The 26,710-nt window shown below is 42.7% G+C and overlaps 1 protein-coding gene across 1 annotated transcript in view; it reads right to left on the bottom strand.

Moving 5' to 3' along the window:
* Nucleotides 1–26,710, bottom strand: part of LOC126088306 (uncharacterized) — a 323,218-nt gene that overhangs the window by 26,401 nt on the left and 270,107 nt on the right. Inside the window, exons 16-19 of the mRNA XM_049906436.1 lie at nt 18,063–18,200; nt 17,275–17,419; nt 4,258–4,360; nt 3,983–4,138 (exon numbers count right to left, since the gene is read on the bottom strand). Of these exons, the coding sequence (XP_049762393.1) occupies nt 3,983–4,138; nt 4,258–4,360; nt 17,275–17,419; nt 18,063–18,200 (542 nt within the window). The remainder of the gene's footprint in view (nt 1–3,982; nt 4,139–4,257; nt 4,361–17,274; nt 17,420–18,062; nt 18,201–26,710) is intronic.

Below are 26,710 nucleotides of genomic sequence, written 5' to 3' on the forward strand. Positions count from 1 at the left end.
ACAATCCGTACCAGTAAATTCTTGATTGAGACTGATATGATGAAGATAATATTTATGGCGATGCGGAACACGAACAACACTACTCCGGCTCATGCCATATTCCCTTGCGATTTGACCCGAATTAACACAAGGATCTCAAACCACGGTGACGAGAGTATGAATTTCCGTTTCCTCGTTAGTAACTTTCCTTTGCCGGATATGTTTCCGGTGAGTTAAAGATCCGGTTGTTCTCAATTTATCAGACACATATTTACATGTACGAAGTCGCTAGCTCTCACTGAATTTCATTGGCATTGTCCATAAATGAGAAGCGTATCGACTCGTTCTTCGAAGGAATCCATCATTCACATTCACTTGATTTGACGATACTAGTCTTCTGTTCCTATTAGTGTTATATTGCGAAACCGTCGATTGGTGTTTACATGTCAATGGCACTTTAGATGGATACGCCGTATTCGGCTAATATTTACTTTTTTCACGACATGCGAGAGAGAACTGTCAGATCATGTGCTTCGGTAAGTAGTGCCGAAGTGATAACGAATATCACTCAATCCATGATAAGAAGATTGCAGCACTGCATTGATACCAATGGTCATTACCTGGAATACCTTCTGTAAATACACGTTCATGCCACCTTTTTTGACCTTCGTTGGCGTTCAAAGATTTAACTGTTACACATCATTGGGTTCGTTTCGATACCACAATCTCAAAATAAATACCAAACTATAGCATCCCATTAAAAAAAAAAAAACAACGTTGACCTTCATATGACTGACGCGACCTTACCTAGCAACAAAAAACCAACATCATATTATGGTCCCCGTTGTCCCATGCTAAATTTGTCCCACAAACGTTTCAACTACTATCATACTCTAGGAGTTATTGTAGGTGGCAATAGTTAATGACTCACCCTGTATATTGAACTTGTTATTCTTGGACCGTTAACTGTTTCTATTTTGATTTTTTCCTACAGTTCAATAGACCTTCTGTCTGTTTTCATGCCTTACCTGTGTTCAATTTTTACGGGCTGTCCACTGGGCTCTCTCACCATTAAACCTGAGTGCCATGGCGAGTTTACCTTGTTATGCTTTGGTAGTTTCTGTACAGTGAAAGAGGACGCAGTGGCATGCTTGTCACCAGTCCAGTCCTCCACTCATTAGCAGAATGCGTCGAGCCGTCGATGCAGACCCCTCCATACTCATTGCAGTGCCCCTACACCTATTCAACGCTGTGGAGGAGGCATTTCTATCAGTTACGCCAACGTCTACAATATGGCGGCCATCTCTTGCTGTAGCCATACCGTGTGGTCTAGTATTTGCTGGTCGGTGAGCATTACACTCTTCAATGCTCTGTTTCGACAAAAACATCGGACTTTGTGTGAGCCGCAATATAGCATCACGTCAAACCTATTTCCGGGAGACCAATCATTCTGCCCTATTTGGTATCACTCAGATGCTGAAATGGGTCCTTTGACTTCGATGAGGTATACCGGCACTTGCTTGCACGTTTCCGCTTTGTTGGTTCTTTGCCGAATGGGTATGGCGTACCACTGACGTATCCCAGCACTCAAAAGAGGACGCTACTCGGCCTACATCCACGCCATATCGCAGCAGTCTTCATCCCTTATTACGGTTCAACTGTTCTATAAATCCGCCGATTTCGGAGCGTTTCGTAGCATTCCTTCCAGGTGTTGCAATTTTCACAAACTGTAGCGTGTCATGTGTACCAACGCATGAGAAACAAAGTCTTTATTTCCAACATTATTACAATTCTGTTATGCACCATTCAGTATCAGGTCTCAATATAATTCATATAAATTCTCTTCACCGATAGTCTATCAATATATCAACTGATATAAAACTGACTGACGCAGAAAATCATTATGACAGTATGTACGCTGCTCCAGCAAAAAAGCTCCGCTTGCATTTCCAGCACTTGCCCACACTGTGTCGTTTTATTGTAACAAGTGAACAACGTTCATTTATGTACACTTCTTATCAAAAACTGTCCTCTCTTTATCACTTCAGCGTCACAGTACAATCACCCTGTCGATTCTTCTAGGCGCTCCCTGAGCATACATTTGATTACAAATTTCCTATTTCCGTGTAAAACGAGTTTCTCTACGTCTCCTACACTAGTGCACACTTACGCTATCTACAGACTCACGTTTACCTCTCTAATTATTGCCCACAATTTTGTTCCAGTGTAATTTACAGCGTGCAGTGAAATGTGATAGATGAAGTCGATCGTTGTCAGAAACGAAAGCGAAAAGAAAGAAGGAAACTTGATGTGATGCGCTTGCGAGGTGTGAGGGGAAAATCTAAAGCTGTTCAAATAGCTATAAGTTTGACGCTCACGGTGCATCCGTTTCTGGTGATGTTGCGATTACAAACAATGGCTGTTACATTAGGGTTTCCTCTCGGCCATAGTGTCTCAATAAAAAGGTCAATATTTCAGGAGCGAACAAAGTTAGCCATATAACTTTAAAGAGTTCATATAGTCACATTCACTGTTTCCAAGGGTTTCCGAGTTACAATCTGTGTAACGTACGAGTATACTGCTTTTTAAAGCAACAATTATAGGTCACAGTTACTAGCATTATATGGAATATAGTTTCACAGCCTGATGACATTCCTTTGGCCACTTGGTTGCAAAGTGCTTGCACCACGTTAGAGACCACATTATATCATAATGTGTGGTGCAAAACCATAACAACACTTTTCCTAGTTCATGGATTAGCAATGCTTGTCGATGATGGCTTGGCTGATGCGAGGTGTGTTACCTTGGAGTGGGGCTAAGATCCAGAAACTTGTGGCAAGTAAGGAAAGTAAATAAGTAATGAAGAAAGATCATGAGTAGAGGAACTCCTCTATCACCTCGGCACTAGGATCTCGAGACTTTTTGACTTCTGTCTATAGGATCGGACAAATGCAGGAACTAACACGTGGGAGGAGTTACTGGGACATGTCCCGTACACTGGCTACTTTTAAAGCTGCTCTACACGATGTCAGTGAAAAAGATACATACAAATAAGTGTTGGAGACCCCTAAGGATTTTATAAACCTGTAAATTTTTTGTGATCTACTGGAAAACTATGTTGTACTGCTGATCGTTTGTACCCTGAAAAACAAGTAACGGCTTGGGAGGAAAATCAGCATTGGCCGTATTTTGTTGTTTTATTGTCAGAAAAATCGATTTTCGGTCACTCAGTGAGCATCCACAGTGCTGTAATATACAATTAAAATTGGTAGGCACTGGTATCAAGCGATAACCACAAGCTTAGAGCGGTCAGATTGAGTTTATGTGATCGCTCTAAGCTTGTGGTTATCGCTTGATACCAGAGCCTACCAATTTTAATTGTATATTACAGCACCGAGAATGGTCACTAAGTGACCGAAAATCGATTTTGCTCATAATAAAACAACAAAATACGGCCAATGCTGATTTTACTTCCAATTCTATCCACAATTAGGTCGTGGTGCACACAACACGCCATGGAGTCGCCAATCAAATAATGGCTTACTCTGAAAATAAAGAATGACAAATTTTACGTCGGTAAATTATGGAACGTTTGAAAACAGTGCATATATCTAGACGAACTTCTTCTTTTTAAAAGGTAAAGCACCGGAAATATTGCCTCCCTCTATTGGAACACCCTGTATATTTCAATGGCCACTATTTTTTCAAATAAGAAAGTGAATTAATCGCGTCGGGCAGCAGTGATATTTTTTGTATATACAACAGTGGTTTCTGGAAAAAAATTCCCGGACACTTGAGTGTCATTTATGTACAAAATTGAGTCCTATTTAAACGTGATCTCGTAAGGAGGATTCCAATGCTCTGACACGACGCCTGGTGGCGAAGAAGTTCATTGTAGAAGTTTATGTACAACAGGACGTAGACTACGAAACCACTATCCGAACAACTGCAAGGCACCGAGGAAGGACACCAGCGTGTGTCGGAGGAGACAATGGTTACAAACGGTCGCGCGCGGCTGCAACGAGGAACGGACGGTCACTGTCTGCGACGGGAAACGGCTGTCCAGTGTCGGCGAGTGGCCGCCCCGCGGTATCGACGCCAGCTGCAAGCTACGACCACCGTCGCGGCCAGCCGCCGGGTGGCTGCCGGCGGCAGCTGTCTGGGAGGGCCGTACCGGGTGGCGCCCTGCGGCCCTCAGGGTTTGCGCCGGCCCAGGAGGGCGGCGGCGGCGGCCAGCAGCGGGAGGCCGGCGCGGGCGGCGGGGGTGGGCCCGGCGGCCGCCGGCGACTGCGTGGGCGGCGAGACACGCGTGTTGGCGCGCACCGCCTGCGAGCGCCAGCGCACCGAGTACTCGGGCGGCGTCCGCGTCATGGCACGCAACCTGCCGCACCGTACAAAGAAAACGTCATCAACAGTCACTGTCACTGCCAGTAGCACTGAATGAATATTCCTAGATGGCTCTTCTGGAAGGCAACTTTATTGACTGCTGCCAAGGCAGAGTAGAGCAATGGGAAACAGAGAAGGAGCAACTTACAAGACAAAAGGATGTCCACAGGGTTCAGTGTGAGGTCCAGTTTTTTGGATATATCATACACAACAATTGATAAAGATACGTCAAGAGTGCGTAGACTGGTGACGTTATAGAATATGCTGATGATATTATCGAGACGATGTCCCACGCTTTCAGAGATATAAGCTGGAGAGCTTAGCCTCTGACACACATTCTGATTCAAAAACTATGCTGAAAGCAAAATTTTACTACATACACTACTGGCCATTAAAGTTGCTACACCACGAACATGACGTGCTACAGACGCGAAATTTAACCGACAGGATGAAAATGCTGTGATATGCAAATGATTATCTGTTCAGAGCATCGCCACAAGGTTGGCGCTGGTGGCGACACCTACAACGTGCTGAAATGAGGGAAGTTTCCAACCGATTTCTCATACACAAACAGCAGTTGACCGGCGTTGCCTGGTGAAACGTTGTTGTGATGCCTCGTGTAAGGAGGAGAAATGCGTACCATCACGTTTCCGACTTTGATAAAGGTCGGGTTGTAGCCTATCGCGATTGCTGTTTATCGTATCGCGCCACTGCTGCTCGCGTTGGTCGAGATCCAATAACTGTTAGCAGAATATGGAATCGATGGGTTCAGGAGGGTAGTACGGAACGCCGTGCTGGATTCCAACGGCCTCGTATCACTAGCAGTCGAGATGACAGGCATCTTATCTGCATGGCTGTAACGGATCGTGTAGCCACATCTCGATCTCTGAGTCAACACATGGGAACGTTTGCAAGACAACAACGATCTGCACGAACAGTTCGACGACGTTTGCAGCAGCATGGACTATCAGCTCGGAGACCATGCTTGCGGTTACCCTTGACGCTGCATCACAGGCAGGAGCGCCTGCGTTGGTGTACTCAACGACGAACCTGGGTGCACGAATGGCAAAACGTCACTTTTTCGGATGAATCCAGGTTCTGTTTACAGTATCATGATGGTCGCATTCGTGTTTGGCGACATCGAGGTGAACGCACATTTGAAGCGTGTATTCGTCATCGCCATACTGGCGTATCACCCGGCGTGATGTATGGGTTACCATTGCTTACACGTCTCGGTCACCTCTTGTTCACATTGACGGCACTTTGAACAGTGGACGTTACATTTCAGATGTGTTACGACCCGTGGCTCTACCCTTCATTCGATCCCTGCCCAACCCTACATTTCAACAGGATAATCCACGACCGCATGTTTCAAGTCCTGGTCGGGCCTTTCTGGATACATGAAATGTTCGACTGCTGCCCTGTCCAGCACATTCTCCAGATCTCTCACCAATTGAAAACATCTGGTCAATGGTGGCCGAGCAACTGGCTCGTCACAATACGCCAGTCACTACTCTTGATGAACTGTGGTATCGTGTTGAAGCCGCATGAGCAGCTGTTCCTGTACACGCCATCCAAGCTCTGTTTGAATCAATGCCCAGGCGTATCAAGGCCGTTACTAAGGCCAGAGGTGGTTGTCCTGGATACTGATTTCTCTGGATCTATGCTCCCGGATTGCGTGCAAATGTAATCGCATGTCAGTTCTAGTATAATACTGTATATGTGTACAATGAGTACCCGTTTATCATCTGCATTGCTTCTTGTTGTAGCAATTTTAATGGCCAGTGGTGTAGAAAACAAGATACACTGAGTTTACATAAGCCTTGGGATACATCCTAAGACTGTGTTAGAGCTGCTTTTCCCGCCGTATCGCAGTAGCTCGACGTGCCACGGACTCAACAAACCGTTGGAAGTTCCATGCTGAAATACTGAACAATGCTGCAGCATCTATAGCCGTCCGTAATCCGAAAGTGTTACTGTTGTAGAATTCTGTGCACGAACTGGCCTCTTGATTATGTTTACAACACCCTCATGGGCACTGTAGCGAGAATGAAGTGCTTTTTTGGGCGGTATCACTAACCTGGTGTCTTGCTGCTTCGGTAAGTCCCTCGTAGCACAGAAGTAGCGCTGAGTCGCCAGGTTCCATGTAGGTGGTGATCCTACTGAAGTGGAGTACTTAGGGATGCCAGTTGTTAATTGCCAACAATGTTTGTACTGTACTTATTTTAATATAGAAATTGCTTTGTCGCACACGTCACAAAATCAGCATTTTCAATATGGCGGCTCTGGACTACGCCATTATATTCGACCCTTTACACACATTAATCCCGTTTTCTGATATTACATAACGATTGACTCTGCCCACGCCACGTGGCATTCTTATAACTAATAACTTCGCTTTATATCTTGTTTCACATCTGAAATATGCACTCGCGACCGTTCTTTTAGAAACGCCCCAGTTACTCGTCCGTACGTTTTCCTTGGCTCCTCGCGACTAACTCGCCCTGTATTCCCGAAGGACACATGAGACCCCCCCCTTTCTCCCTCAGCCAATAAGGACACTTCTCTCGTTCCCCATATATACAGGGTGTTACAAAAAGGTACGGCCAAACTTTCAGGAAACATTCGTCACACACAAAGAAAGAAAATGTGTTATGTGGACATGTGTCCGGAAACGCTTAATTTCCATGTTAGAGCTCATTTCATTACTTCTCTTCAAATCACATTAATCATGGAATGGAAACACACAGCAACAGAACGTACCAGCGAGACTTCAAACACTTTGTTACAGGAAATGTTCAAAATGTCCTCCGTTAGCGAGGATACGTGAATCCACCCTCCGTCGCATGGAATCCCTGATGCGCTGACGCAGTCCTGGAGAATGGCGTATTGTATCACAGCCGTCCACAATACGAGCACGAAGAGTCTCTACGTTTGGTACCGGGGTTGCGTAGACAAAAGCTTTCAAATGCCCCCATAAATGAAAGTCAAGAGGGTTGAGGTTAGGAGAGCGTGGAGGCCATGTAATTGGTCCGCCTCTACCAATCCATCGGTCACCGAATCTGTGGTTGAGAAGCGTACGAACACTTCGACTGAAATGTACAGGAGCTCCATCGCGCATGAACCACATGTTGTGCCGTACTTGTAAAGGCACGTGTTCTAGCAGCAGAGGTAGAGTATCCCGTACGAAATCATGATAACGTGCTCCATCGAGCGTAGGTGTAAGAACATGGGGCCCAATCAAGACATCACCAACAATGCCTGCCCAAACGTTCACAGAAAATCTGTGTTGATGACGTGATTTCACAATTGCGTGCGGATTCTCGTCAGGCCACACATGTTGATTGTGAAAATTTACAATTTGATCACGTTGGAATGAAGCCTCATCCGTAAAGAGAACATTTGCACTGAACCATTCGCAGAAGTGTACCCGTGGAGGCCAATCAGCTGCTGATAGTGCCTGCACACGCTGTACATGGTACGGAAACAACTGGTTCTCCCGTAGCACTCTCCATACAGTGACGTGGTCAACGTTACCTTCTACAGCAGCCACTTGTCTGACGCTGACACTAGGGTTATCGTCAACTGCACGAAGAGTTGCCTCGTCCATTCCAGGCGTCCTCGTCGTTCTAGGTCTTCCCCAGTCGCGAGTCATAGGCCGGAATGTTCCGTGCTCCCTAAGACGCCGATCAATTGCTTCGAACGTCTTCCTGTCGGGACACCTTCGTTCTGGAAATCTGTCTCGATACAAACGTTCCGCGCCACGGCTATTGCCCCGTGCTAATCCATACATCAAATGGGCATCTGCCAACTCCGCATTTGTAAACACTGCACTGACTGAAAAACCACGTTCGTGATGAACACTAACCTGTTGATGCTACGTACTGATGTGCTTGATGCTAGTACTGTAGAGCAATGAGTCGCATGTCAACACAAGCACCGACGTCAACATTACCATCCTTCATTTGGGCCAACTGGTGGTGAATCGAGGAAGTACAGAACATACTGACGAAACTAAAATGAGCTCTAACATGGAAATCAAGCGATTCCGGACACATGTCCACATAACATCTTTTCTTTATTTGTGTGTGAGGAATGTTTCCTGAAAGTTTGGCCATACCTTTTTGTAACATCCTGCATATATATATATAAACCTTCAGCTAATGGGCGTTCAGATCATTGTTCCTAGGCGGATCTGACGTCACGTTTGCGGACATTGCGACTGAAGTTTGTCTCGGAACACTGTCTGAGATTGCAAGATGCTACTCCCGAATAGTCGGATCTTGTCGCTACTAAGGTTGCACAACATTGCCTCCTACGATTTCATCACTAATGCTCCTTGCTGATGCTTAATTGTTAAATGTACATGTAGCCTGGCTTGCTACTGAGCATTCCATTCTCTGTCGCATAAATATGCATAGTACTCGGCTTAAACACATGAAGGGAATGCATATATGCATTACATGTTCCATAAATGTCCGATGTAATTCATGTCGGATGATCTGGATGACCACATCATTCGCTCGAATTGTCTAGAATGCTCTTCAAACGAATCGCGAACGACTATGGCCTGGTGTCATATTCTTCCATTTACAGCGCCATCTAGTTTTTGTTTCTGTAACCTCTGCCCCTTCTTCGACAACACTCATTTCAAATTACACGTTATTCGCAACTGTGGTTCGTGTTCTACAGCGTTTTCGAAGTGGAACTTTAATTGTAATTGTGCTGTGCAGTGAGCTGACCAAAGCCATTGGACAGAGATATCTAAACACACATATAGTTGTAGCATGGCGCACACAAGGTATAAAACAGCACTACATTGGCGGAGCTGTCATTTACATTCAATTGATTCGTATGAAAAGGTTCCGACGTGGTTATGGGCGCACCACGGGAATTAATCGATTCTGAACGCGGAGTGATAGTTGTAGCTAGACGCATGGGACGTTCCGTTTCGGAAATCGGTAAGGAATTAAGTATTCTGAGATACAAATTGTCAAGATTGTGCCGAGAACACCAAATTTCAGGCATTACCTCTCATCACAGACAATCCAGTGGCCGACGAGCATCGGTGTTTCTATAGTGTTGTCAGTGCTAAGAAACAAACAACACTCAATAGCTAACTGTAGAAATGATTTTGGAATGTACGGCTATTATGACACTATTCGACATGACGTCTATTACGGGCACCCAATTTCGATTAATTTTCTTCAGAATTTGTTTTCTGTGTCCTATGCATTTGATCGTATGTGAGGAACATAAGTTCATCATATTTTCGTCGGTATCATGAGTACTCTCAGAGGGAGGTCTTCGTTATACAATGGTGTAGATACTACGTGGTTCATGTATTCATAACGCAGTTCATCTATGTAATTTATGCTATATTGTTGTACTGAAATAATCAATAATCGATGTATAATCTTTCTAGGTTTATTCATGGTCCTTCCCCTACCAAACTCAGAGAGTTCATGTAACGTTTCTTTTCAACAAGTCATATCGTTAGACTTATACAAGTGAATTATACAGTAGTGGAGATTCTACCATGACCATTTGCTTTCCGCAAGTGTATTATTCAGTGGGAATGTCTGTACTCAAATTGCACTCTTTAATTTATGTTGTGTACACAGTTCCGCGTAGTCAGGGCGTAAACAACTTTCCCAATAGGGCGCGCCCCGCTAAGCACAACAGCGCAGGCGCAGTGCTCGTCCGTCTCCGTTCTATGAGATGGCGCTGTCTTACAGACGGACCAAGTTCTGCTCCCGCCGATCCGCGTATTAATATGTAACGCAGCCAATGAGATTGCTGCTAACGTAGAACCTTTTCTCCTCGCGGATCACACTCGCCCAGTGATACCTGAACGCTCGAAGTATTATAACGAGTGTACATTGCTGACACTCGCCTACTTCGTTAGAGCGACAAGTCAAATAATCTGATGGTGTGTATACCAAAGGTCTTACAGTACACACACCACAATTTAACATAAGAATTACTAGCAGCATTTTTCATATGATTCTTTCAGGTTCCAGGAGGTAAGTCTTCTTCATGATCTTCAGAGCAGCAAATGAAATATCAAGTTAAGACCAATGTGCTATTATTATCCAGTACTTTCAGTCTCTTCGTTGAAGGGGGTCCAAATTATATCTGTGAGCCATGCATGTTCAGTGCGCATGTTTAGTCTATATGGTGGAGCGTTTTGAACGTTTTGTGAATCATGTGATGGACTCATTGACAAGAAGTTGGTTCATTGAAATGCTTTCAATTATTCTTTTACACCCATTGATTAACCGTCGCACAAAGTAGGTACCTGTGTTAACTTTTCTTGAAATAAGGTTAGATACTTCCATGTGTCAATGTTCACAGATACAGAAAGGCATTTTAATTAGGGCAGTTTTCTGTAGTCCTTCTTACATGCGCTAATAGTCTGAACACGACGCAGATCGATTACAAATTTTACTTAAAGTTGAGTTACTTAGAAATCCCTCTTTAAATCAGGACCGTGTCTACATTCGAGGACAACGGTTCAAACCCACGTCCGGCCAACCTGATTCCTGTATTCCATTATTTTCCTGAATCGCTTCAGGCAAATGTCGCGCTGTTCCTTTGGAAGAGCACAGACGATTTCCTTCCGCATCCATCCCTAATCCGAGCTTATGCTCCGTCTCTAATGACCTCGTTGTCGATGGGACGTTAAACACTAATCTCCTCCTCCTCCTCTCCATTCGAGGAAGTGAACCATTTATAAATCTGGAGGTCGTTTTTGACGACAGGCGTAATTTATTGGCCGATACTATGGATATGATTCAGAGAGAAACAAAGAAATGCAGAGGACTGTGGAACTATTTACAAACGATTACTGGTTACCAATAACTGAGATTAAAATATGTCAGAGTGGTATTTTGACAGTAATAGTAACTACGCCGCAACTGTGTGGGAACTAAATTACAAAATGAACATGTCGAAGTCAGAATGCATCGCAAACTGAGAGGAATATTCCCGAGGCTCACTGCTGTTTTAGTACAACCCCTATCGAAGCACTCCTGATCTTGTTCGTAATTTGCCCCACAGATATAAAAGTACGATAGCTGGGAGTCTGTCGCTGGCTGCGCACAGACAATCTGACAAAAGTAGGCTACAAGATTTTACGGACCAGTCACTGACAAGAAACAATTAGTGTCATACATATTTGCAGAATGATAGCGTAAACGGAACGGGGGTAGTATTGTATGGTTGGTCCATGGGTTTCTTTACTAGCATCAGACTTATATAAATCCCTCCAAAGGGACGATACATGTTTTGTGACGGGTATGGCCAATGTGTTGCGTATTTATGCGGAATTGATAATACGACATTCGAGTGCAACTGTAGACAGGTAGGCACGCCTGAACATACTTTGTGTGAACGTGATCAATATACTGAATTTAGGTAAACAGTGGACACGAGATCTGATAGTATATAGGGCAAAGTCTATAAAGTAGAAAAGTAGCAACTACAATACACTCTGCTGAATAGTATATCTCTAAGCTGAACAAGACCAGGAAAGTGAATTCAGTAGCAGTCAACACAGTTCTTTAGGAATTACAGACCAGCAACTTTTGAAGACCGTTGCTGGTGGAGGAACATGGCTTGGAGTTATGATAGGATGAAGATGTGGCATTTCCACCGATGCGAGCAGTCAGGTGTCTACGGAAGATCAGTGTCAAAAGAACTACAAAACGAAAGTTTTTGTGAGTATAGCAGAGGGGCGGTGTCGAGCATCCGGTGCTATGTTCGATACTGGCACTCCACCACTCTTACGCTGCAGGGCCACTGATGTTATGCCAGGAATACTTACCAAGTGACAAGGTAATCATCTCAGAACACGAGAAAAAAGACTTCGTTCCAGAAAGACATCCCGTGGCCTTAATAATGTAACGTTTGTCAGAACTGGTCAGATTGTAGTAAAGTAGGTTATAATCATAGTGAGTTGTTGTGCGTAGATTTTCTTGAATGGCTGAGTAAAGATTATAAATACCAGAGCACACATATTGTTCCAGAAATACAGGTTATAATTCCTTTATAAAATGGCACACGTAATTAAACTCACGGGAGCCCCAAGTAAAGTTTCAAGAAGTAAGACGATGTGGTCTTAGGATGGATTATTGTAGCCACAGAAAACTTGTTCAACACCGAAAAATGATTTATAAACGCATGAGTTAATCTTTCAGGGCAACAAAACTGCAGGTTTAGTTTGTATGCAGCAAAAAATGAATAAAGAGTAATATTACTAGTAATATTAACTGAATTTTCCACCTGTTCGTGACAGAACATGATAATGGTGTTACTTATTTGATCATGAACCTGCTTTAAGCTTCTTGAGCCATCGCTGAGTGACCATTAAATGTCGCAGTCACATATTGCTGTTGCTGTTGTTGTTGTGGTCTTCAGTCCGAAGACTAGTCTGATGCAGTTCTCCACGCTACTCCATCCTGTGCAAGCCTCGTCATGTCCGAGTAACTAATGCAACGTACATTCCTTTGAATCTGCTTACTGTATTCATGTCTTGGTCTCCCTCTACGATTTTACTCCACACGCTTCTCTCTATTACTAAATTGGTGATCCCTTGATGCCTGAGACTCTGTCCTTCCAACCGATCCCTTCTTTTGGGTCAGGCTGTACCACAAATTTCCCTTCTCCCCAATTCTGTTCAGTACCTCCTCATTAGTTACGTGATCTACCCATCTAGTCTTCAGCATCCTCCTGTAGCACCACATTTCAAAAGCTTCTGTTATCTTATTGTCGAAACTATTTATCGTCCATGTTTCGCTTCTATATATAGCTACACTCCATACAAATACTTTCAGAACGAGCTTTCTGCCACGTCTATACTCGACGATAACAAATTTCTCTCCCTCAGAAACACTTTTCTTGTCATTGCTAGTCTGCATTTTGTATCTTCCCTACTTCGCCAATCATCAGTTATTTTGCTTCCCAGATAGCAAAACATTTTTACTCCCATAAGTGTCTCATTTCCGAATCTAATTTCTTCAGCAACATCTGATTTAATTTTAGTACATTCCATTATCCTCGTTTTGCTTTTGTTGATGTTCATTTTGCATCCTTCTTTCAAGTAACTGTCCATTCCATTCAACTGCTCTTCCAAGTCCTTTGCTGTCTCTGCCAAAACTGCGATGTCGAAAATAAAAAAAAAAAATTGGAAGAGTTACATGACTCTGACAACGTTAGTTCCAATTACATTTACATTTTCCCAAAGATATAAACTGTACTTTTAGACCTACTTCTCCGGTTTCCTAGTATTTTCTTGTTAATAACAGCGAAACTGTTGCATTTTAGCTGCTGTAGATGCAAATCGAAATTCGTCAAAGAAGAGAAAGTAACATTCATAGGTATGAAGCACAAACGTCTAATTATACTGCATGGCCATAAATTTACAAGACAAGTGCTACACAATTTCTCATAATCTGCTGCCAGCCAATTCATTGTAATAACTTCTTGTATCGACACCATTTCAAGACTTATCTCACTGATTAAGATTCATATATGACTGAGTCATTACCTTTGGGTTATACACATCTCCAAATCACTGCATTCATTTTAGTTACAAGAGAGCTAATAGCAGGAGAGACTGGGGCTTATTGTTACAGTTTTTACAGTAATGTTTGTACAAGAAAGTTTTATAGCTATGTTACTGCGATGTACCTTATAATGTAGCACTATTATAATATACTTATAATTTTGAATTATATTCAGCTATTTGGAATTTCACTGACTTCTTATTATTTACTGTCATGCATGTTATTACAATAGATGGGATAAGTTGTTACACTCCGTGTTGTTACACACACTGACAAAATATGTTATAGTTTTGCGATCTTTCTGGGAACTCCATCATCTAAAAAATCTTCTGTTTTATTATCAGAACTGCACTTCTTTCAAATGTTATGTTAATCAAAGTTCGTAGAATATACGTAGAATATAGCAAGCTTATATTTGCTTAAACATGTAAAGTTCACTTTACTGACTTCTCAATCAAAACAGCATACAGTTTCCTTTCATTCTGTGAAACTTAATTTAATAGAAGAGTCAAAGAAAGTAAAGAGGAAATAGTATCTAGTCATTTTTAATATGGTCTTATGTTTATTGGTATGAAGTATTTGCAGTAGAGTCATCCTCCTGCTTTTCTTCACAGTCTACATAGTATAGGTGATTTTCAGTTAAAAATGTTCCTCAGAGGTTGAATCTGTCTTTCCTAGTCTCCAGATTCTCTCATGTTCCGATAAACTACAAGTAGGTCCTACAGGTATGCATGATCGACTATCACACAAATTTCCACAGCGCTAGCACATCAGTTTATACATACGACTCAGTGTCAAATATCTCATTTCTTCTTCAATATTGAATAATAATTTACATATGCTGTTGTTAAATTAAGTTTCAGCTATGCAAATATTCTATTATAGTTTAAATTCAACATTAATTTTTCAGCAGTTATTCAGTGTAACAATATAAACATACAAATTTCTGTGTTAATTTTCAATTAAATGTTACGATTTCTGCGTGAAGTAATAATAAATACACTCCACAACTTTTCAATTAATGCATCCTGTACATCTGTGTGAGTAACATCTGAGTAAGTTTCATCTTGTCTTACCTGTAACTCCTAAATTTATTTGTCATCCAGGAATGGCCTAACAAGCCGAAATATTTTGCAGCATACGAGCGAAGCGTGTTATATTTAATAATATTACCATTACCAAATGGTTACATGCATAAAAATCACCAAAAGTCACCCTGTGGTAACAACGCAGACCTAGTAGCTGTTAAAAGAGATTTTCATCTAACCCCGAGTAAATCTACGAACAGAGATCAATCTGACGGTGATTTACTTCATAAACCATACTCAATTTACAGTGAGCTAAAGGGACTAGTCTGTACCTATCGTGTGAAATGACACATGAGTAACAATATTAAACGATTCACTTCAGCTCTCTGCATCATGATGCACAACCTCCTTGCGAAAAGGCCTTATGTACTGCTACATGTGTACGTAACCACTGTGGACCCCACTTGATGATGATTACAGTGATAAGGAAAACTGATAATTAACAATATATCTTAGATTTATCAATGTTGTCGTTGTGGTCTTCAATTCAAAAGCTGGTTTGGTGCTGTTTCTCACGCTACACTAAACTGTCTAAGCCTCTTTATCTCTGCATAAATACTGGAACCAAAGTCCATTTGACCTGCTTATTAAATTCAGACCTATATCTCTCTTTACGGCTTGAACCCCCCCTCTCCCTTCTGCCACACACTGACACACTTCCTTAAATTACCACATTATTCCTGGATACCCCAGGGTGTACCCCATCAACACAAATCTTTTTTGGTCGAATTGTGCTATAAATATATTGTCTGCCCAAATAACCTTACCATTAGTGATACAGTCTAGCTATGTAACCTCCAGGGTACTTCTGTAACGCTATCTTTGGAAATATTATATTCTCTTCTACTTTGAACTGTTATCGTCCACATGCCACTTTCGGTGCAAAGCTACACCCCATAAAAACACCTGCACGGAAGTTTTCTTTACATTCAAATTTTCATCCTATGCTAATGTTTTCCTTAATTGCTTTTTTTCCCATTGCCAATCTGCCTTTCATATCTTTCCTACTTCGGTCGTCGTTGGTTGTTTAGCTCCTCAAGTAACAAAACCGATCTACTTCTTTTAGTGACTCAGTTCCTAATCTAATTCTACTACCACCGCCTGATTTACTTCCATTGCATTCAGTAAGCGTTGCTTTGCTTTTGTTGATATTCATTTAGTACTCCCTTTTCAAGGCACAGTCCACTACGTTCAATTCTTCTTCCTAGTTCTTTGCCGTGTCTGATAGAATCACAATGTCAGTGGCAAACGTCGAAACCTGAACTTTAATTACTTTTCCAATTTATGGCTGGTTTCCTCTACTGCTTGCGCAATGTACAGAATGATTAACACTGGGGAGAGGCTGTAGCCCCACCTCACTCCTTTCTAAAACACTGCTTCCGTTTCACGCCCACTGACTCTTGTAACTGCAATCTGGTTTCCGTTCACGTGGCACGTAATTTTCCCTCCTATATCTTACCCCAGTTACTTCCACTCTTTGAAAGAGTGTATTCCAGAGCTCTCTCTAAATACACAAATTCTATAAACATAGATTTGCTTTTCGTCAATCTGCCTTCTAAGATAAGTCGTAATGACAATACGGCCTTATGGGTTCCAACATTCTCCGGGACAAAAGATGATATTCCCGAAGTCGGTTTCTACCAGTTGTTCCTTTCTTCCGAAAGTAATTTGTTTCAGAAATTTACAACCAAGGTTACTGAATTATTAACACTTACCCTCTATGAAATAAGAAATATTACAGTCTTCGTGAATTCTGAGTGTGCTTCGCATGTCTATTACACCTTCCTTACAAAGTGCTACAGTTTTGTGAAGTCTGGCTCTGCCAGAGGTCTGAATAACTCTAAGAGATACTCGTGTATACTAGGGGACTTTTCCCCCTTAGGTTTTTCAGAGCTCCGTCAAATTCGTCACTTAGTTTCATATCTCCAATCTAGTCTTCATTTACTTCATTTAGACTTTCTACAACATTGTCTTCAAGTTTTTTCCCTGATATAGATCCTTTTAGTATTCAGCCAACCTTTTAGCCTTACCGTCTTTGATTGTCACTGGCTTGCCAGTAAATATGTCTGCGATCCATACGAATTTTTGTGAATGAAGACCTCTGCATACCTCGAAAGTTCTCTGTTTATTACGTTTCCGTTAATGTGATCACTATTTCTATAATTAAAATCAATGTATCGTAAGTGTGAGAGCTGTTATGTACACATTACTAGTGGACGAGGCACTACGCTTTGTTCCGTGCTGTGGCTCACCTGAGCAGCACGGCGTTCGTCTTCCAGGGCAGAGAGTACTGCTTGGTCCTGTCCCTCGGGCAGAACGTGTGCAATGCCTCCCCAACGCCTCCGTCCTTGGTGGGGTCGTACAAGTGCACGCTCACGTTCCACGCCGCGCACGGACCTGTCGGCAGACAAAAGTGCTCAAGTGAACCTACCGATACCCGATGTCGGCCTTTTCACGAACAGTAATGATGATGTGGCGAGAGACGGCATATGTACTCAAGCAGTAAGAGAAAATTACATTGACAATGCTTCCACGCCTAAATTAGTGTTGGGAAATAGGACGAGGTAACAGACTGACTGTAACATATCCCGAAGTCTAGGTTAGAATAGGAGGTGACAGCTTGGTTGTGAGATGGCGAAGCAAACGAGTGTGAATTCAAAGTCTCAGATGTGGTGACGTATTGATCTGCAGCACAGTACAAGGTCTAGATGAGTTTGAAAGGTTGCAATCTAATTGTGAGTTGGCGTAGCGATGCTGATCACTTGAATCAATCCGACACAGCTAGGAGCGTTAGGAGGGTATCAGAAATGTCACCACGAGAAGAGCAAAACAAATAGAGGAGCTCAAAATAGCACCAAAAGTAGTAGACACCATGAGTTATGTTTCATGGCACGTAATTTCAGGTTCACAAATACTGATTTGTCATTAACAACATATATGCATATCTAGGTATTTACAGCTTAGCATGAATCGCAACTAACACTAAAGAAGTTAAGGCAATGAGTAATTGATAAGAAGAGTAGAACGGGGTGAGACTCACGGCTCTGATCTGTGGCCATCTCGATGAGGAGCTGGCGTTCCACCTTTGAGTCCAGCATCCACGTACACTCCAGGTGGTAGTAGAAGTTAAGGCGGAGACCTGCTCCCGGAGACGACACATTGCGCGAGTGTATCTCACCTGTGGAAAATAACAACACTGCTTCAAACACATACATTTTACTTAACAGGCTCTAACATAAATGCAGGAACACCATGAGCTTGTCAGGTCCTAGTGACACTACCGTACGAAAAGTCTTTCCTTTCAGCTGTGTTCTTTTTTCAGTTGAAAATGAAACTGAATATTACATTTTTTGATATGATAGGTGTTGAGTGTAACTTATTTTAAACGAGGTACTCTATCCCGATGAGAAGTACATAACTGTTCGAAGAAAACATTATGAGCGTTGAGGAAGAGGAAACAGAATCAAACGGTGTTTAAAATCTCGCCACAATGTTAGTTTTCATTCCGCACGTGCTCATATAATCAGCCTCCAAAAACTGCAACAATGGGCAGCATTGCACACGCATATACAGGATGGAGCAAATAAACGTGGCCCGAACGAGCGTATACGATATGTGGCGGCATTAACGGAGGAATAAATGACCTACAGGTACTTTAAATAGGATGGAACAAGTGACCATACAGACGGCCAAACCGTGGAGTACATTTACCCAATCTTCAAGCCTGACAGATATGTTAGCTAAGTTCAGCCTGGTTGCGGCCTCAGCTGGCCAATCACGACACCTGATGTATCGGTGTGCGATTACTTTGCTTGGGGAGCCCTCAAGTCTGAGGTGTGTCGCAACAATCCTCACGTCTTCAAGAACTACAGGAGAGCATTTCGGATGAGGCTGCTGCAATTTCGGTAGTCCAGCTTCCATCCGTCTTTAGCTTCTTGGTGACGAGGGCTCAAAAGTGCCAAGTAATGAGTAGTGGTCACTTTTAACATCTGCTATAGTTAGGTTAGTACTGCATTTTGTAAGTGTTCTCCGGGCAACTTTTATTTGCTCCACTCTGTAGGACATCTTCCTTATCTACGGACATCTTCCTTATCTACGGAGTTATAGAACGTTACTCACGTCGTTATAATATATAACTGTAATTTGCGATCTGTTATCTTACAAAAGTGGGAATTACATATCGTATTTCCCGTGTGTATCGTCTACTGTAGCAGTGTTTTACTTGTTGAACCTCAAATTCGAAAGTCAATTACAGATTAAGGCAAAAGGAGTCCATAATGTATCTAAACAATGTGCACTGATTCTCAGTATAGTATAAAACAGTCGACTTAGGCCGCTGATGGAGATTGGGTAGAAGGAAGAGGGTGGAGCTTGATAATTACACTGATGCAAATTCTTTCGAATAGCAACCCAACGGATGGGCAGCTCACCGTAAAGTGTAACCAGCTCTCACTACGTGAGAGGATTCTGACCAAACGTAGAACAAAGGCGCAAATTCAGTTGATCACGCTTTTTATGCATCTCTTTTCTTATTGGTCGATTTTTTTCTAACATTGGAAATCGAAATGAGTATTTCCGAGTATAGCGCCACCAAACAACCGTTAACAGTGATATTAAATAAGTTACTAATTTTATGATTGAAATGAAGTTTATAAACTATAAAAGCTGATGCCGTCATTCATCATAATTTCTGGCGAGATAGTTTTACTGCGAAATCATTGAAAGGTAAGAGTAACTAATTCCCAAAATAATCTCTCATTTTAACACGCCAACATTGGTATTCCACCAACCATCATTTTAAAACTAGTACAGATCTGGTGTAGTAATAATCTTAAGCATATGATGCCTATCAATAGGCATAAGCTCTAGTCTTACGGTTACCAATTCTTGCGACACTTTTTCGTTTCTTAACTGTGCAATTTTGACTTGGATTGATACCTGCGTAACAGAAAACGGTACCGTCATGTTTTCCACATGCATTTTCGTCTGGAACAAGATAAATATTCATCAGCTTACTATTCAATAAGGTCCATAACAATACCACCTTCCTCCATAGTCGAGGTCACTAACAGTCGAATTCGAGATCGGTTGTTAGAATCCTGTCAGATAAAGGAATTGTTGTATTTGACCGACAAGGGGAAGCGAGCTGATAGTGTAAAGTTCCTGAGCGTGAGACTTTGCACCCATGATATAGACTAAATTCTGCGGTTCTCATTAAATGAGAGTACATAACATTCGTGAAGGTAATCCCAGGGGCAATCCTCGGAGCCATCGGAGAGGAACTGGTTGTGTGGCTATACCTGGCTTTATTCCGTTCCATCACTGATGATGACAATACACTTGGTACGAGAATTATGTTCAAATGGTTCAAATGGCTCCGAGCACTATGGGACTCAACAGCTGAGTTCATCAGTCCCCTAGAACTTAGAACTACTTAGACCTAACTAACCTAAGGACATCACACACATCCATGCCCGAGGCAGGATTCGAACCTGTGACCGTAGCGGTCACGCGGTTCCAAACTGAAGCGCCTAGAACCGCACGGCCACACCGGCCGGCTCTCAACATAGTCACCCTGGTGACAAACACAATTTTTTTGCCGAACGAGGGACCAGATCATGGATACCGTCACTTTAGAATGTTCGATTTCGTTGAGGGACGCTGAACAGGGCGTTGGATTGCTGCAGATGTCGCAGAGCTCGTGGGTGGCCTGGCAATGTCATGCTGAAGTAGAGGGTTCTCTTTGCGTGGACGAACTCTTAGAAATCGAAACTCGTATACAGTACGCTGTTTCTCCCGCACCAGCATGGTTATGTTACACACCGCCATGTTACGTACTACAGTTCCGAGTCCTCTAGTGGAAGAGGGCTGCAAATATGTAGACATGAAGAATGTTAATAACGTTTGTTTCATTTAAAAATCTTTGTATACGAGGGGTGAATGGAAAGTAAAGCCTCCACCGTCGTTAATTTGGTTTGGATGGGAATATTTTAGTAAATCAGACGCAGAAATAACCCTTAGAATTACCAATACTCACTTTTCCACATAATCACCAGCCAGTTGGACACATTTCTGCCAACAATGAACAAGTTTTCTGAAGCCGTCACGGAAGAAGTCGACAATATGTTTCTGCAACAACAGGCGCACAGTTCTCTCAAAATCTTCACCAGAAGCATAATGATGTCCCAGCAGATCGTCTGTCATTATCGGGAACAGATGGAAGTCAGGCGGTACTGAATATGGACTGTAATGAGGATGCTGTACGGTGGTCTGTGCGCTCTCATTTCAGGAGTCAGCATCCGGGGTACCCATCGTGCACAGATCTTAAGAAAGCCAAGGAAAGCAATAATGTGACCAACACGTTCTTGTGAAATACCAGTTGTGCTTGCAGTGTCTCTCTGAGTGATACGACGATCGTCCTGAATCAATCTGTCAAAATTCTGCTTGTGAAATTCGGTGGTTGCTGTCAGAGGACGTCTAAATCTTTGTGTGTCGCTTAAGTCAGATGATTCCTCCTCAACATCTTTAAACTTACTCGCCCAACGACGCACAGTAGTCACATCAACACAGTCACCATAAACTGCTTTCACCCTCTGATGACTCTGCTTTGGGGTGACACCTTCCGCTGTCCAGAATTCAATGACTGTAACTTGCTTGAATCGCATCGACCGTCCGTCTGAGCAGGGTTCCATACCTTACACTGTAACAACACAACCGTTCAATGCTAAGGCTTCCCACCAACTGGAGCTACAGAGAAGAGGATACGGAACAAGCCAGTACCTGCCGCATACCAATGCTACCAGCTGTTGAAGAGCTACGAAGGTGGGGGCATTACTTTTCAGTCAACTCTCGTACATTGTATATTTGATACATTGTTTGTACATTGTTTGACAAGTCAACGAGATGAGTTTTCCTATGGGTGGAAAGCACCATCACTGTAGTGGTGGCATGTATGCGTGTTAATAAGATTTTTTCGAACATGCGATGGTGACAGCAAGATTCTATGGAAACCATTTACTGTGAAATAAAATAAAACACGAAGCCATCTTGGGCGAATCTTAACAACCGGATGGGACTACAAGCTTTTATTAAAAAAAAACCATCCAACTTAACGAGGATATATCTCTTACATGAATATATATAAAGTGAATTAAATACACGATGTCTTTTGGAAAGTACCACTAGAAAAAACTGAACAGAGAAAAATTATATATGTCACATCGCATTAGTCAACCGCTTTACTGAATTCCTTTCAGTAGCAGGAACATGCCCCCTTAAGGACCACGCTCAGTCTATGAGTGAACTGAATAGCTTCTCCAGCATCAAAAGACAGTTAATGACATTTATAACGATGCAACCATCTATCCGCCGTATGCATTGATTACCTCAAACCTTCCTCATTTCCCATTTTACTTAGATGATACAGTCTACTTAAATTACACTCCCTCTGAACTTACTATGCCAGAAACTATCTCTTTCGTGCACCCATAGATACATTTTGTATATGTCACTATCACTATTATTATTACCATTGTTAGTGGCGACAAAAGCAGCAGTAGTAGAAATAATGTTAACATAGTCTTTATTAGTTCTTAATCAGTATTAATTTGTCACAACTTCTGTATGAAGCTTCAAATATTTTTTGTTTCTATTGATACTACATTATAACTATACCTCAGATTAAAATTACTGCTACTTCTTAGGTAACTATGATAGACGAAAAATTTTTAGGTGTAAAACCCTGGTCGAATATATGAGAGGGCCTGAAGGCATAATCTGATGAAATTCAATGAATAAATAAACAAAATGAATAAATGTACCGTGAGACCAGACCATCACGGAGGCTAAAGAAGCAATATGTGGAGCCGTAAGCCTGATACATCAGAAAAAATCGAACTAACTTGGCAGTCTTGTATAATACACACCTACCCGCGTAAGCAACTTGACGAGTGTGTGTCAGGTGTAAACGGCTGCCTATATTTTGAGGATAACCCGATGGTGGTAACCTGTAGCCATTAGGAAAAATTAAAGTGCGACTACAGACCAAAGCAAACCAATTTTTTATGATTGTTTTGGTCGTTGTGTTGACCGCCAATACGTCTAGAATATCACTTACACACTGTCTGAAAAAATAAGTTGCTGACCCTCATGAATCGAAACATGACTGCATGCGTCGTTTCATGATTCGAGGGTCAGAAACTGATAAAAAAATGGGGCCCCCGAGGTCCCAAGGTCGCGATGGCGGCGTCACTGTCCCGCCGAGATAATTTGTCCTTTTAGGACAATTATCTGAGCAAGCACCCACGCCAGCAAAAGGTTGCCCGACACGTGTTGATAACAGGAGTTGTTTTAACCGGCTGTACTCGAATTTTAGTACATAAGGGGGGTGATTTGGAGCACAGCACATCATGTCCTCTGAACCGATAACGTCGACATCTACGAGCAGCAGCAGCAAGTACCCGGAGCTAATGGTCATATGTGAACTTCGTAAACGTACATGCTATCGGCAGTTTTCTGTGACAGATAGAACGGCAACTAGAGTGCTTCACTGTTATTCGTGTACCTTTAAGAGACCGAAGTTCCCTCAGTCACTACCAACTGTGATCAGAAGTCGTGTACGATGATTCCCCACACCATGAAATCAGGAGTAAAACCTCTGTACCTCCCCGAAATATAGAACGGCAACTAGAGTGCTTCACTGTTATTCGTGTTTATAGTTGTTAACATTCCTGGTCGGGTACAAAATGGTGGTGAACAACGCCAGACCTTGAGTGATTTACCGTGAAAGACGCAGGGGTGTCACGTACTCGAGTGAGGCAGTACTATAAGCACCTGACAGAATTAGAAAGGAGTCTCATTGCGGGTCCATTTAGCTGCCTGGTCTAATCGTGTAACTTCCAGACAAGTTGGGCATTCGAATGTGACAGTGGCTCGATGTTGGAGTACATAGGAACATCAGGGCAGGAATACTCGCCGGCTTATTGTGTACCTAGCAAATCTTAACTCCTTTCACATCTGGACCTGCCATCCGAGAACAAGTAACGAACTTCCTCCAACATTCTCTATTAACCTGCGCCATTGACCGAAGTCCCTCAGCAGCCGCATTACGGAATTCCCGTCCCATGGTTATGCTGTCGTTGGCACAACACAAACCTTTCAGTCTGAAGGGATGCCATTACCGGGAAGCATACATTGCTGATGAATGGTGTTACACTGTGGTCAGATACGAATCTCAGTTCCGCTCTATCTCGGAAGCCGATCGTCAGCAAGTAAGGCTGCGATTCGGGGAGAGGTCCCAGTCTTCCTGTTGTTCGGGGAGGTACAGAGGTTTTACTCCTGATTTCATGGTGTGGGGAATCATCGTACACGACTTCTGATCACAGTTGGTAGTGACTGAGGGACCTTTGGTCTCTTAAAGGTACATCAAGACACCAAACTCGTCATGCATTATCTCTCATGCGTCAGTATAGTTGTTCGGACAACATGGTGTAGAGAAACATCGATTGCTATAAATTAATACAGTATTAAGAAAAAAATCTTAATCGTGATTTTTTATTTATTTAGCGCCGACCGGCTTCATACCATCAGTGCGAAATCGGTCCGCACTAAATAAATAAAAAATCGCGATTAAGACTGTTTTTTAATACTGCGACAGTATAGTGTTGCCATTTTCAACGGCGCATTACTTTTCCACACATTACAAATGCCTGTGTGAACTGTCGGCGTGATTCTGAGGTACTCCCCACCATAAACACACCCAGATCTGTACCCGAGAGAACACGTGTGGAACAAGCTCGAGCTGGTAGCTGCTCCAAAGAAGTTCTTGGGGAACTTTGGCTGCTTAAAGGTACGTCACGACACATAAATTCCTCATAGCCTCTCAATCCACGTAGTTTTCTGTTTTGTTTACTTCTGCCCTTCTGGGTGCGTCACTTCGCCCCAGTTCTAGTATCAAGCACACTCACTGAGAAGTCAGGGGATGGCGATACGCTCAAATACAGATTGCAGAAGTATAACATACATAAGGTATGAAGGATTAACGCATTGACCGAGCTGTAATTTGTACTCACGCGATTCGTGTGAAAATATTTTCGACATTATTACGTCCACATGACGGGAATTAACATACTTTGAACATGGAATGGTAGCTGGAGCTGGACGGATGGATCACTCCATTTCGAAAATCGTTAGGGAATACAATATTGCACGATCCACAATGTCAAGTGTCTGCTGAGAATACCAACTTTAGGGCAATACCTCTCCCCTCGGATAATGCAGTGCTCGACGGCCTTCACTTAACGACCGAGAGCAGCGGAATTTGCATAGACTTGTCAGAGCTGACAAACAAGCAACACTGCGTGAAATAACAGTAGAAATTAATGTGGAACGTAGACGAACATCTCTGTTAGGGCAGTGTGGCGAAATTTGGCATTAATGTGGAATGGCAGGAGAAGACCGACGCGAGTGCCTTTGCTAACAGGACTACGACACCTGTAGCGCCTCTTCTGGGCTCGTGACCATATCATTTCATCCTTACACTACTGGAAAACCATGACCTGCGTAAATGAGTCCCGATTTCAGTTGGTAAGACTTGATGGTAGGGTTCGAATGTGGCACAGAGCCCACGAATCCACGGACCCAGGTTGTTAATAAAACATTATGCATGGTGGTCGTGGCTCAGTAATGGTACGGGCAGTGTTTACATGGAATGGACTGGGTCCTCGTGATTTTCGCCTAGTTGAAGGCCATTTGGAGCCATTCATGGACGTCACGTTCTCGAACAGCGGTGGAAAATTTTTATGTATGAAAATGACCCGTATCACTGGGTCACAAGTGTTGGCATTTGATTTTAAGAAGATTCTGGACCATTTGAGGGAACGATTTGGTCACCCAGGTTGTCCGACATGAATCTTATCGAACATCAATAGGAGATAACTGAGAGGTCAGTTAGTTTATAAAATCCTCCACCGACTACACTTTTGCAATTATGGATTTCTATAGAGGTAGCAAGGACTGTCAATGACTTGTTGAGTCCATGCCACGTCTAGTGGTTGTACTACGCCGGACAAAAGGAGGTCCTTTGACTTTCCCTCTCAAATCGAATCAGTGCATACATTTTGGCCAGATGTGATATGAGTTCGTACTGATAAGCTGGTCGTATAGCCAAGTTATTTGTGGATTTGATTTGATTTTGTAATCACTGAAATAACCTCTCCTATCCTCTCATTCTGTATAGTTCCGTATTGTTTCCTCCTGCTCTTCTGGGTATCTCATCTTCTTGAGCAGGAGGTGTAGATGGTTGGTGCTGCGTATTGGTTAGGAATTTCTGTAGATGAAGAGGTCAATGTGTGGTGGCACTCATGCGTATTAAAAGGTTAAATGTTCAATATATTCTCAGAACCGTGGAAAATTCCAACATATCCAGGTACGTGGAACCGAATTATCAAAATGGATATTGGAGGATTAGAGTTTAACAATACGTCGACAACGAGTTCATTAGAAGCGGAGCACAAATCTCGATTGTGTCAATAATGGCGAATGCAATCGGTCTTGCCTTTCAGAGGAACCACCTCGTTATTTTCTTGAAACTATTTAGACAATTCACGGAAAACCTAAATCTGGATGGCCGGACGGCGATTTGAAACAGTGTCCTCCCAAATGAGAGTCCCGTGTGCTAACCACTGCGTC

Source organism: Schistocerca cancellata, chromosome 6 (assembly GCF_023864275.1).
Source record: "Schistocerca cancellata isolate TAMUIC-IGC-003103 chromosome 6, iqSchCanc2.1, whole genome shotgun sequence".
NCBI lineage: Eukaryota > Metazoa > Arthropoda > Insecta > Orthoptera > Acrididae > Schistocerca > Schistocerca cancellata.